Source organism: Vipera ursinii, assembly GCF_947247035.1.
Source record: "Vipera ursinii genome assembly, chromosome: 2".
NCBI lineage: Eukaryota > Metazoa > Chordata > Lepidosauria > Squamata > Viperidae > Vipera > Vipera ursinii.
The window spans coordinates 4,619,394-4,633,198 of record NC_139513.1 but is presented as its reverse complement, the minus strand read 5'-3'; the positions used below and the strand labels follow the sequence as shown (position 1 = coordinate 4,633,198).

The following is a 13,805-nucleotide window of genomic DNA, read 5'->3' as shown; positions in this document are numbered from 1 at the left end:
ATTAAATAAATAAATAAATAAATCCATGGTTAAGGCATTTCCTTCGGGGCAATGAGCTGGGGAGGGAGGAAGGGGGGAGAGACCCAACCCAGAATAAGCGCTCCTCTTCCCTTTCGTGCTTCCCCCCCCCACCCGTTAACTCACCGCAGCAGCAGGCCCCCCCCCCGCACCAAGGCCCCCAGCGCCGCCCCCAGGAGCAAGATGAGCGCCCAGCGCAGCCACATCGCCCTCCAGCTATCCACGGCTTTGCAGCTCCGCCGGATTTCTCCGCCACTTCCAAAGCGCGGGTCCTCGAGGAAAGAGAGATAACGGCGCTTTCGCTTTCCATCTCTTCCGGGCATGGCCCGAGGGGAGGGGGCTCCTAGAGAGAGAGAGACCCTGCCCAGAACACGCAGCGACGATCCCCTTCAGATGATCTTCAGCCACGTTTTGTGCGCAAACCACCCGGCTGTGCCTGTTGTGTGAAGGCAGCCGCCGCGATGCCCGCTTCGTTCATCCTTCTTGCCAGGCCCCTCTCCGAGCGAGCCGCCTTCCGTTCCTGGCCCCCCCCCCCACCACACCCCACCCCAATCCCGAGGCCTCTGGGCGTGTTTTGGCAGAATCTGGTCGTAGGGGCCAATTGCTGTGCTTTAGGGTGCTTTAGTACTAGTCAACGCTATGGTCTTCCCAGTTGCAATGTATGGCAGTGAAAGCTGGACCATGAAAAAGGCTGAGCGCCAAAGAATTGAGGCCTTTGAACTCTGGTGCTGGAGAAGACTCCTGCGAGTTCCTTGGACTGCGATCAAACCGGTCAGTCCTAGAGGAGATCCACCCTGACTGCTCTTTAGAAGGCCAGATCCTGAAGCTAAAACTCAAATCCTTTGCCCACCTAATGAGAAGGAAGGACTCACTGGAGAAGAGCCTAATGCTGGGAAAGATTGAGGGCAATAAAAGAAGGGGACGACAGAGAATGAGGTGGCTGGATGGAGTCATTGAAGCAGTAGGCGTGAGCTTAAATGGACTCCAGAAGATGGTAGAGGACAGGAAGGCCTGGAGGAACATTGTCCATAGGGTCACGATGGGTCGGACATGACTTCGCAACTAACAACAACAGTACTAGGTGGGGCAGGTGGTTCAACAGGACCCCCCTCAGTTCAGCCCCCTTGTTCCTTGAACTTCTCCTCTGGCTGCTTCAGATTCTTGTGACTATCCTGCAATCTGGAGATGGCTGGCTTCTTTTTCTCCTGTTGCTGGGGGCCTCTTTAAAATGACACCCCCTTCCCGCCACACACCCGTTGGTTAGATGCGTTCTTTAACCGTTTCTCTTTTAAACAAGTGATCATTCTTTCACTGAAATGTTCCTTCCTCAGGAAACGGGTTCTCGGCAGACTCTTTGGTCCAATTGCCCCACAAACAGTTGATAATTAATAATAATAATAATAATAATAATAATAATAATAATAATAATAATAATAATAATAATAATAATAATAATAATAATAATAAATGATAATTAATAATGATAATGATAATGATAATAAATAATAATAATAAATGATAATTAATAATTAATAATGATAAATAATGATTAATAATAATAATAATAATAATAATAATAATAATAATAATAATGATGATGATGATGATGAAGAAGTAGCGCCAAGGGAGAGAGCAGCCATCATCATCATCATAATAATAATAATAATAATAATAATAATAATAATAATAATAATAATAATAATAATAATAAAGTTGGAAGGGACCTTGGAGGTCATCTAGTCCAACCCCCTGCTCAGGCAGGAAACCCTATACCATTTCAGGCAAATGGCTGTCCAGTCTCTTCTTAAAAACCTCCAGTGTTGGAGCATTCACCACTTCTGGAGGAAGGTTGTTCCACTGGTTAATTGTTCTAACTGTCAGGAAGTTTCTCCTTAGTTCTAGGTTGCTTCTCTCCTTGACTAGTAAAGGCTTTTTGTACCATAATAGTTCTGGGACTACCTGGGAAAAACTGGTGCGCGAGCCCAAAAACCATACCCAATAGGTGGAAGGTAAGATTTTATTTTTTTAAAAAAAAGCAAATTCCAAAATGGGACGCCCCTTCTCGACAGTGGACTTTTATACAGCTTTGAGAAGCAGACATTGCCGCGAACCAGTCATGAAAACACGCATACCGCAATCCTTAAGAGCAATATCATCATTCATTCTAAAGGAAAATAAATAAAGGTTATTCTTTTATAAATGGTACCAAATGTAACGCCAAATGTAACACCAATGAATTGTATCAAATGTAACATTAAGATGTGGGGGCCATCTATTTCCTGCTTAGACAGAGAATTCACACATGGTAATCAACAAAGTTCTTTTGAAATGTTAAAAAGGATACTCACCTCAAGAAGGTGAGTAAAACAAGATAGTGTAGTGACGGATGTAAGGAAGTTGTTACAATGTCTTTTGGATGTAAAGGTTCAAAGAAGATCTTTTAGAAATGTAAATGACTTCAAAGGCTACCTTAAGTTTCTTAGGGGGGGCATGTATCGAGAAAAGAAAGTATAAATGCCTGGTTTGAAACTTGCTCGGCGCGCTCTTCAAACCCAATCCAAATTGGGAAGGGTCTAAGAGGCCGCGTTTGCAAACGCTTTCTTTCTTTATTATTTTCTTTATTATTTTCAATTTCTTTTCAATAAATCTTTGTTTTTGTTAACCAGACTTGTCTTTGAGTTGTATCAAATTTTGGGTTTTTAAATCTCACAATTCTGTACATCTTCCGGAGTCATACGGTGGTAGCAGCTAAGACCCTTAAGGTCCCTTCCATCTCTGTGATTCTGTTTCTCTTTCAGGTTCCGTTTCACCTGAATATTTAGTGAAATAATAAGTAAAATAGTAAACATAGTAACAGACATAATCATTAAAATAATCGTAATCGTAATCGTAATCAGCAACGACAGTGTCAGCTGCAGCAGCAGCGACAACATCAATAATCAGCTGCTTCCATTCTCCATTGGGCAATGTTGAACCAGGGTCTTCGGGATCCCTCTGGGGCCTCCACCCTCCGTAGGTTGTGTTGTGCTGCAGAGGGAGAAAATGCAGGAAGTCAACACCCTGTTTTTGTAGGTGGGGCTGCAGGTGGTGACCAGGCTGAGGCCGAGGGAGGGGAGGGGTCAAATGCGTCATCAGTCATGAGTCCCTTCGTGCCCGCAAGAGACCTGAGGCCAGCCCACCTGGAATTCTTTTGACTCTTCTCAATTGGTTTGACCATTAGTCCTTCAGATTCTTGGAGAGAGCAATAAAGCTTTATACCCATTTTAACTGGCTGGGTCTTCTGATTTCCTGGGGCTTGGCAGGGAGGGCCTTTCTCTCCCCTCCATGGCTCCCTCTTCCCCCCACAGCAACTGCCAGCAGGCATGAGGGTAAGCAACCAGATTGGAGGAAGGCTGGCAATTCTCATCCCTGGAGAGAGGAATTTTCTGGGAGGGATCCTCATGTCTCCCCTTAGAGTTCCTTCCCTGTTACCCCTCCAGCTCATCATCACCAAGGACTCCCCTCCTCACTTTTCTCCAGCCCCCCATCTCTTTCTCTCCCTCCATCCCCCACCCCCTAGTCCTCCTTTCTCCTTCCCTGCCCCACATTCTTCCCTCAGAGTTTTTGGGACAGAGAGGCTGAGCTGGTCTGGATCTTCCCTGTAGGCCAGAAGATCAGAGGGCTCCAGGCAGGAGGGGCTGAGTCCCAAAAAGACCCCAGGCAGTGCACTATCTCTCCAGGGCTACCTTGGTAAGACTTATGAGGGTGGATTCCCCAGCCCAACAAGCCCGCTGGTCTTGTCCGCCAGGTATTTTCCAAATGCGGAGTTTTGTGTGTTAAATAGACTTCAGCAAGTGTCAGGCTCACCTTTGATCTAATTTTAGGTTGGAGCATCAGCAGTGGTTGAATGTCGTCTTCTGTGCCACAGATAGGGGGAGAAGGAAGCTTTTTCTGGAGAACCGTGATGGGGTGAGTTGTCCCTTTGTGATGGAAATTTTTCCTGTATCTCCACCACTTGTATGAAGATGGCAAAAAGAGAGGACGGCTAGTTAACTTTGAGGCAGCAGCTCAAAAGGACTCATGTTGAAGATCTCCAGGAGACCCAGGTGGTCCAACTGGCTGGATTATCCACCAGCACCTTGAGAAACTGCTCCCTTCTGTTTATGGGCCAAGACAGAATTGCTGGCTGTCAAGAGCCAACAGGGTGAAAATGAAATTATTGAGGAATAATCAAGTCAAAACTCTCCTTGCTCCCATCAGAGCTCCAATGAGACGTCACGATTCTGTTTTTCCTCCACCACTGAAACCACTCAAAGATGCCCAGCAGGGGCTGTTCCCAAAAGGACCAAAAGGACATTAATTTATTTTAAACAATGATGGGAATCCTGTTATCGGTCCAAGACTGAGGTTATTCCCTGTGTCCTACAAACCTGGTAGTTCTTACTGCAGCTCTCATCATGGTTTATTTTGATTTGTACTCCAAAGCCCCTGTCCCAACCTAGCCAAACCTAAGTACCAGCCATCTTGGCTGATGATCTTGAAAGGCCAGCCTGGGACACACTAGGTTAGACAAGGAAGCCAACCTTCTAGCATGTCAAAAGGCCCGTTCTGGAAGAAGGAAACGGCAAAGCACTCATTGCTGAGAAAGTTACATGGATGTCCTGAGCTGCACATGGTGAAACTCAATTCTTCCCACCTCCACTTCCCAGCTTCCCACATCTGCCCTCCCTCTCAGGTCTCTTGCTCTGAGTCACAGCCAAGGAAGCAGGGTCTCCTTCCACCGCTGGACCTTTGACCCTGTTTGTCTCTGTCTGCAGTTGGGATTGCAAGCTGGGACAGAGGACATGGGTCCCTCTCTCCATGGCCCCACCTTCCATCAGAGCTTCTGTGCTGTTACAGCAATTAGCATTTAAAGGGTTAAATGCTGTATCCTTAAGAGATGGCCTCTGGAAAATGTAGTTTAGTTGTTGGTCAGTTCTATGTCTAACTGGTCACTGGGAGAGACTTCAAAGTTTATTACAGGATTTCCTGGCTACATGCCAAGGTTGTAAAAAGTGTTTGTCTTATTAAGCCTCATGCATGGCTCAGCTGATATCCTCAGCCATGCTTTGCTGATATGGGGTAATTATTTCTTTTTACCCTGCGAGAATGGACAGAATATGAAACATGTGACAGATGTATCTACAGCAAACGTGAGTTACGGCTTAGAATTCCTGATCAATAAATATTTTGTTTAAAACCATTCCATGGAGTTTATCCTATCTGGACAATGACTAATGCATCTGCCCAACGTTCCAGAATAGCTTCCCTGAAGGTCCCTCTACCCAGATGAAGTGGCACATGGATCTTCTTCAGGGGCAGGATTAGTGCTTCCCAGATCATTTATGGGACTCCTGAGCCCTGATATTTGCCCCTCTGTCCAGTGAGGCCAAAGAAACCTCCTCCCAGGCAAGAGGAATGGGGAACATTTTGATATTTACAGGAGTTGGGAAAATGGCTGCCGAGTTTCTTCTTCCTTTCTGATTCCTGTTCAAAATGATATTTATGGGGAAGGGTCGTGGGGGCCCTGGATGCAACTCTCCCACCCACACCATCTCAGTGAACACAGAAAGACACGGTGTGTGTGTGTGTGTGTGTGTGTGTGTGTGTGTGTGTGTGTGTAGATGTCTTTGTTTCACTTACAGCTTAGGAAGAGAATCCCAGCTCCCAAGATTATGGCAGCCCCGGTTCCCACCAGAATCTTCCACAGTGTAGCTAAAAAAGGAGAAACAGGACTCTGATCAGACAGATGTTGAGTTCCCTGAAGTGGAGATGCTGAGCAATGGAAGCCATTCCCAACCTCCATTGGCCACCAGGAAGTCCCTGCCCCCACACACACCTGAAAGAAGCCCCTCCCCTCCAAGGCTGAAGAGGACGGAGCGAATGGCCTTGAAGGGCAGAAGGAAGAGCCACAACCCATCACCTCATCTATCACATCATCATCATCTATCATATCTTCCTACATTTGCTCTTACTATTTCCAACTCCTCTGACAGAAATGGCTTCTCTCCCATGGCTAAATGCAGGACTGTATTTCTGGCTCTCCATCTGAAAGCTTGGGATGTTGCAGGAGAAAACTAGCTCCCCTGACACATATTTTCAAACATTTGTGCAAAATCTACTTCTACATGCCAGACCCTCCCACCCTCTCACCTGTTTCCTCCTTGAAAGCCAAGACCAAGGGCTCCTGCAGGCCCTCGTGCTCCAGGTGACACCGAAAACGGTCCCTCTCCTTGGGGCTGATTTCAATGCTGAGCCAGACATAATAGGTCCCGTCTGAGTTGGGGGCCACGTTCCTACGGAGGGTCTCTTCTTCCCAGACATCTCTGTCTCTCGTCCAGGTGACCTGGATCTCCTTAGGGTAGAAGCCGTAGGCCTGGCAGATAAGGTTCTCCAGGCTGTCATCAACCATCTTCCTGGTCACCTTCCCCACGGGGGGCTCTGCAGAAAGAGCCACACCAGAGTAACCGGGATTTAGAGTGTTTCTGATAAGATGATTTAAATAAGAAGTCAAGTCCTAATTTGGCCATCCTCTCCCTCTGCTCCATCTCCTCCTCTGAACCTCTGGAAGCATCAAAGATGGGAACATTAAAGCTCATCAGCTTTATTTTTGAAAGGGATACGTAGATTTGGGGGTAAAGTTCTCACCGAAATAATTGTAAAGTTGGGCAACTGATTAATTTCACCTGAACCTCAGGCAGCCTCAGTGATAAAAGGCATGGAAGCTGTTTAGGCTGATTTGGGGAAGATATACATGCAATGTGGGCTAAAGCTCTCAAATAATCCCTAATTTGGGGTTCGATTCAGTGTTTAACCCTCCAAATCTGAATTGGTTCAATTTCAAGTTGTTCCACACAGAAATCAGGAGCAAACCGATCTTTTCATTCTGAACCAATGTTAAGGTGTTTTTTTTTTGGGGGGGGGGTGGTTTCCAAGATTTTGTCACTGGAATAGAACCAGACTTTAATATCTTATTCAGGTTTCTTTGTCTTCAAAGTCCTTATTTTGGGTGGCATCAAAGATGATTTTTCTTGCTGTACTGTGAGGTGGGATTCTTCCTGACCCATTTCTGCAAAGGATGGCTAGGTAAGACAGAAATAATATGGGGAGGGGGAGTCTATGGAAGCATGCTCATTGGAGACCCCCTCTGCCACTCACCTGTCCTCTCCAGAGCCTCCTTGCCGTAAAACAGGTATCTCTCCAGCCACTCAATGCAGGTCTCCTCCAGGAAGTCTTTCATTTTCTCTGTCCACCCTGGATCATCCTCCCACTTCTCCTTAACCTTCTGAGCCTGGGTCTGAGCTGCCACCCATCTGAGGGTCTCCTTCTCAAAACTGAGGAAGTCCATCCCGTCGTAGCCGTAGTGAAAATATCCTCTTTTGCTCCCATCTTCCCTGAGCTCGCAGCCCCAACTAGCCTGCCAGATGTGAAGCCCTGAAGGTGAGCCAGAGGGGGTGGGTGTGGGTGAAAAGGATCCAGGATTCCTCTCCCTAAACACCATTACAGCCTACACCCACTTCCCAGAAATCAGGAGAGAAAAATCCGATTTTTCCTTTCTCTCTCTCTCTCTCTCTCTCTCTCTCTCTCTCTCTCTCTCTCTCTCTCTCTCTCTCTCTCGTTTTATTGATTTTCTAATTTTACGTTTAAGTATTTAAAAAGCAACATGGTGGCTGAGTTAATCAATAATTCAATAACATACAAGTATCTGTAGTACAAGTCTCAAACTATCACGTTAAATATTTCCTCTCTTTTCCCCCTTAGTGTTTACTGTCTCATGTTTAAACTAATACGATTCCTATTATATAAATTAAATAAAAATAACTTACATTTATCAGTGATTTTTACTTTATACCTATCCTGGTTATTTTAGCATTCAATCTTTATAGAGTGTGCTGTTACATCAGCCATAAAGCACTATGCAGTGCATATTGTGCTGCCACCATGTGGTTGTTTGGGGAACTAAAACATTATGTTAATTTGTTCAGCCAACCCCTTCCTACTTCTTCTTAACTCCGTTCTTTCACTTCCCACCATACATGTGGACAGTAGGACCATTACTGTCTTTTGACCTTGAAATACCATCCATTTCATCATCTACCACACCTTGTCTGCTGTAATCTTCTCTGCATGCAAATAAAGGTTCTTCTGGATGATAAAAAGGTAATTTCATGAGTTCTGCTATCTGGCAAAGGCTGTTAGCAGTGACAGTATCCACTTATACAGGCCAGGCACAGGGGTCTCAGCAAGGGGATACATCATTAAACAACAGTCAGAGTCAGAATATAGAGAATCAATGTCCTCATTAATTTTTTCTCAATTTTTAGTTTCCCATTAATCTTTAAATTTAACACTTCCTATTTATAATTCCCAGGTTTTAAATAACCGCAGTTCCCTTTATGGCAATTCATCGCAAAATCTAATGTCCAGGATACACATCTTATCTATTTGAATGTATTCTATTTCTCACCATCTTACATCAACTAATTAATAATACAGTGTAACATTCTTACTTTCTATTAATTTCCAAGTGTCTTAAAATTTACTAACCAAAATTTCTCTTCTTTTGACATTAAGTACTTCCTCTCTTGATTGCCCAAGGAGAAATGTCTCCTACTTCAGTTAACCCATTTTGACCAGGCTCAGGCCATGAAGAATTTCTAGGTAAGGGCAAAAATCAGGAGTGGACGTGGGGGGGTGTCTCCCCTTTTCAGGAAGGAAAACCTCACCATTATGCCTCTCTCTCAGCAAGCATCACTGGCCAGAGATGGCGCTGCCTCTGCTCACCTCCAGTCAGGCGGCTGGGTTCGGAGATCTCCTCCAGGACCATCCCAAACACCCACTCAAGGACGCGAAACCTCTCCTCCTCCGCCTCGTCCACCCAGGGCACCAGAGGCTCCGTCTTCCTGGTGTGGCTGTCATAGCGAGCGATGGGCTGGTCGTCCAGGTAGCCCCTAATGAAGGACGGAGGCAGCTCCCGGCTGGGCTCAGAGAGTTGCAGGTAGGAGTAGCACAGGGAGTGTGAGGGAGAGCCTGGAGGAGGAGGAGGAGGAGGAGGAGGAGGAGGAGGAGGAGGAGGAGGGAGAAGGGCAGAATTAGGGGGTCTGCACTGCAGCTCCATCCCCTTTAACAGTTTATTGCCACAAACAGTCCCTCCGCAACAGGTTCCCTGGAGGGGAAAAAGTTTCTTCCCCTTTTTCAGCTCCGCGTGGGAAGATTCGTGCCTGTAAATCGGAGGAGAGAGCACCTTCCCTTCCCCCCCCCCGCCGACCCCGGGCAGCCTTCGACTGAGCTTGGCAACATCTGGACAGGCCCACATCTGGCAAAGATGCTCCTGCTGCTTCTCTGGGCCTTCTGGGTTCCCAGCCTGCTGTTTCTGGGTCTGACCTCCATGGCGACCCTCCCCCTCCCTCTTGTCCACTGTGGGAAGTGTCAGCTAGACCTTATTTACGTGGAAGTTAACAAGCACCTGCCCACTGTTCCCCAGACAGGAAAGCTTTCCAAGCAAGTCCTGGAGACTGAAACATATGAAGAATGGCTGCAGGACTTGGGTTTGGCTAGGCCAGGGGTAGGCAACCTTGGCTCTTTTATGACTCGTGGACTTCAACTCCCAGAATTCCTGAGCCAGCCATGCTGGGCTAGTCTAAAGAAAAGAAGAAGTAGAGGTGATAGCAAGATTCCAGTATTTGAAGGGCTGCCACCAGGAAGAGGGGGGTCACATTATTCTCCAAAGCACCAGAAGGCGAGAAACAAGGGTTGGAAACTGAACAAAGAGAACTTGGGAAAAAGGAACTTAGGACCCTTCATGTTTATTGCTCTCTTCCGTGACACAAGCCAGATGCTAGCCCCCCCTTTTGTTTCCCCAGTTCAAAAGGCTTCTCCTTTCCTTTGAAATGCCTAATACCGGTTCAATACACCTCTATTCTCTTCTCTTCGGGAGATGGCAGGATCCATGGAATAATGTTTGAAACATTCCATTTATGAATATGGTATCAATTGATTCTGACACCCTCCCTTTCTGTTCCCCACCCCACCCCACCCCTACCCCCCACCCCCCCTCTCAAATCTTTCCAGAAACTCACCGCAAAGGACGCCCGGCAGGAAGGACCCCACCACAACTCCCAGGAGCCAGAGGGACGCCCGGGCCAGCGGCATCGCCCTCCACCCCCGCGCGCCTTTGCATCACAACCGAGGACACCTGACGTCCCTTAGCGACAAGTCTGCTAACATTCTCCGGCTCCGCGAAGGAGAGAGAAAACGGCGCTGCTCCTCTTGCAGTCTTCCGCGGCCCTGGAGGGAGGGAGGGAGGGGTCCCCGAGAGACGCTGCCCACAACCGGCAAGTTCCCCTTCAAACGACCTGGTGACGCCGACTGTGTGAACGCAGCCACCTCCTCGCCAATTCTTTCTCGGGAGGCTCTCCAATCGATCCCCCACCCCCTTCGCCCCGTAGGGTTTCAGAGGGGGATCTTCAGGCAGAAGATAAAAAGGTCGATGATCTGAAGGGGACGGGGACCCCGCTCCCTTCCGCCAGGAGCCCCGCCAAGGAGCCGCGCTCTTCGCCTGGCGCGCTTCTCAGCCCCCCAGCCCCCCCCCCCCCCCCCGGTAAGGAAGGACCCGAAGGCCGCGCTCCGGAGCAAGAGGAGCGCTGGTTAAAAGGAGCGTTTGCACCTGCCTCTGCAGGCCCCTTCGCTCCGCCAATGACAGCGCCTCTCTCCACCTTCGGCCCACTCCCTCGGCCCCTCTCCCGCCCCCTCCGAGCTCCTCTGAAGGTCTCCACCCGTCCAAAGTCTGCGGGCCCGGGAAGGAAAGAGCGGAAATTGCGCTGCGCGGTAAAAATTTTTATTACCGTTTGTTTTTCACGGTAACAAAAGGCGCAACCCAAGGAGAGAAGCCGCGGCTGTTTATCTCCAGCTCATCAGAGGTGTGTGTGTGTGTGTGTGAGAGAGAGAGAGAGAGGGAGGGAGGGAGGGAGAGAGAGAGAGAGAGAGAGAGAGAGAGAGAGAGAGAGATGTCGAGACTCTAGAAAGAGTACAGAGAAGAGTGTGTGTGTGTGTGTGAGAGAGAGAGAGAGAGAGAGAGATGTCCAGACTCTAGAAAGAGTACAGAGAAGTGTGTGTGTGTGTGTGTGTGTGTGTGTGTGTGAGAGAGAGAGAGAGAGAGAGAGAGAGAGAGATGTCAAGACTCTAGAAAGGGTACAGAGAAGAGCAACAAAGATGATTGGGGGACTGGAGGCTAAAACATATAGGGAACGGTTGCTGGAATTGGGTATGTGTAGTTTAACGAAGAGAAGGGTGAGGGGTGACATGATAGCAGTGTTCCAATATCTCAGGGGCTGCCCCAAAAAAGAGGGAGTCAAGCTATTCTCCAAAACACCTGAAGGCAGGACAAGATGCAACAGATGGAAGTCTTAGTAGACAATCACTTCAATATGAGCCAGCAGTGTGCTGCAGCTGCCAAAAAAGCCAACACAGTGCTAGGCTGCATTAACAGAGGGATAGAATCAAGATCGTGTGAAGTACTAATACCACTTTACAATGCTTTGGTAAGGCCACACCTGGAATACTGCATCCAGTTTTGGTCACCACGATGTAAAAAAGATGTCGAGACTCTAGAAAGGGTACAGAGAGGGGCAACAAAGATGATTGGGGGAATGGAGGCTAAAACATATAGGGAACGGTTGCTGGAGTTGGGTATGTCTAGTTTAACGAAGAGAAGGGTGAGGGGTGACGTGATAGCACTGTTCCAGTATCTCAGGGGCTGCCCCAAAGAAGAGGGAGCCAAGCTATTCTCCAAAGCACCTCAAGGCAGGACAAGAAGCAACGGATGGAAACTCATCAAGAAGAGAAGCGAAATTTCCTAACAGAACAATCAGCGGAACAACCTGCCTCCAGATGTTGTGAATGCTCCAACACTGGACGCTTTAAAAAAAAAAAGACGACAGCTTTTTGGTAGGGTTTCCTGCCTGAGCAGGGGGTTGGACTAGACGACCTCCAAAGTCCTTTCCAATTCTTTCTCTTTTCTCTTTTCTCCTCCTCTTCTCTTCTCTTCTCTTCTAGTATATTCTAATATATTTCTATTTCTCTTCCTATCCTGTCCTGTCCTATCCTATCCTATCCCATCCCATCCCATTCCTTCACCCCTTCCCTTTGTTGCCTTTGGTGCTTCTCACCCCAAGAAGAAGGAGACGAGCGGCCGCACTTAGCTGTGCATTTGATTTACACCTGCAGCCGAAGACTCCTTCGCTCCCCCAATGACAGCGCCCGGTCTCCATACTCGCCCCTATCCCGCCCCCTCCCGAGCTCCGCTGAAATTCCCCACCCGTTCGAAGTTTGGGGGTTCGGGAGGGAAACGGTAATAAAGTTTGTTTTGCACGCTAAATAAAAGGCGCAACAAACGGAGAGAAACCGCAGATGTTTATCTCCAGCGCTTCCGAGAATAGCAGCAGTAGGCTAATCAGATCTTTGGTGTGTGTGTGTTTGTGTGTATGTTTGTGGGCGGGTGTACTTTGCCCCTCCCCTCGCTTTCCCCCTCCGACAAGCCAGCCAGAGGCTATCGGAGGGATTTCCTGCTCTTCAAAAGGCCCCTCCTCCCTCTGTCAGGAGCCTGAACCCCACTGTGCCCCAAAACCCTTTGGGGAGTTTGACAGCCACTTGTGGGATTGCTTGCAAAATGCCTTTTGCCCAGATTTGGCTGCCGAACCAACTGCCCCCTCTTGTCCTTGAGTGACAGCCCCCAGCTCCACCCTCCATGCCTTTATGGTCCTCCAGGCTAGATAACCGCAGGGTGCTCTTCCTTGGGCTGCCCTGGAAGACTGTAAGGAAACAGCAGCTGGGAGTTAAGAGAGCCCCGGGCCGAGGTTTGCTGTTCTCAGAAGTGCTGAAGATAATAGACACCTGCGGTTTAATACTAATAATAAAGTTGGAAGGGACCGTGGAGGTCATCTAGTCCAACCCCCTGCTCAGGCAGGAAACCCTATACCATTTCAGACAAATGGCTGGCCAGTCTCTTCTTAAAAACCTCCAGTGTTGGAGCATTCACCACTTCTGGAGGCAGGTGGTTCCTCCTTTAAATTTCTGGGAGTCTACCTCTGCGAAGATCTGACCTGGAAAGTTAACCCAACCCAGGTGGCCAGAAAGGCACAACAGAGACTCCACTTTCTCAGGGTCTTGCGGAAGAACAGGGTAGAACAACAGCTAATGACCTTCTTTTACCAGTCTACTATAGAGAGCATTCTCTCATATGGTATTGTGGTTTGGTATGCTGGTCTGACAGCCGCGGACAGGAAGGCATTACAGAGGGTAGTGAGCACAGCACAAGACATTGTGGGCTGTCCCCTGACACCACTGGATGACCTCGCCAGGGCTCGCTGCCTTGGAAGAGTGAGGAAGATTCTGAGGGATGACTCACACCCTGGTTGGTATCTCTTTACTCTCCTACCATCCGGTAGGAGATATAGGAGTATAGCCAACAGGCTGAAAAATAGCTTTTATCCGTGTGCTGTTAGGCTTTTAAATGGGACATAATCTCGGTGAACTTATGCAGAATTGACTTGGGAGGCTGGTGTGTGGTGTAGTTTGTTCACATGGTGCGGTAGGATGGAGGGTTTGTTGTCCCTGTGTGTTGGGGGGAAGAGAGCAGGGGGGAAGGCATCCCACCAGGCTCAAGGTTGACTCAGCCTTCCATCCTTCCGAGGTAGGTAAAATGAGGACCCAGATTGTTGGGGGCAATTAAGCTGACTTTGTAATAATGCCGCTTGGGGTGTGTGTGAAAG

The 13,805-nt window shown here is 48.1% G+C and overlaps 2 protein-coding genes across 2 annotated transcripts in view; one reads left to right on the top strand and one right to left on the bottom strand.

Moving 5' to 3' along the window:
• Positions 1 to 13,805, top strand: part of LOC310635918 (zinc-alpha-2-glycoprotein-like) — a 203,616-nt gene that overhangs the window by 118,452 nt on the left and 71,359 nt on the right. The window lies entirely within an intron of this gene.
• Positions 5,672 to 7,647, bottom strand: LOC310633253 (major histocompatibility complex class I-related gene protein-like; the record flags this gene model as incomplete). Its single annotated transcript, XM_083350939.1, has 3 exons — positions 7,195 to 7,647; positions 6,190 to 6,477; positions 5,672 to 5,751 (listed from the first exon to the last, which is right to left on the bottom strand). The coding sequence occupies exons 1-3, from the start codon at positions 7,535 to 7,537 to the stop codon at positions 5,672 to 5,674; spliced, it is 711 nt and encodes a 236-aa protein (XP_083207065.1). The 5' UTR covers positions 7,538 to 7,647.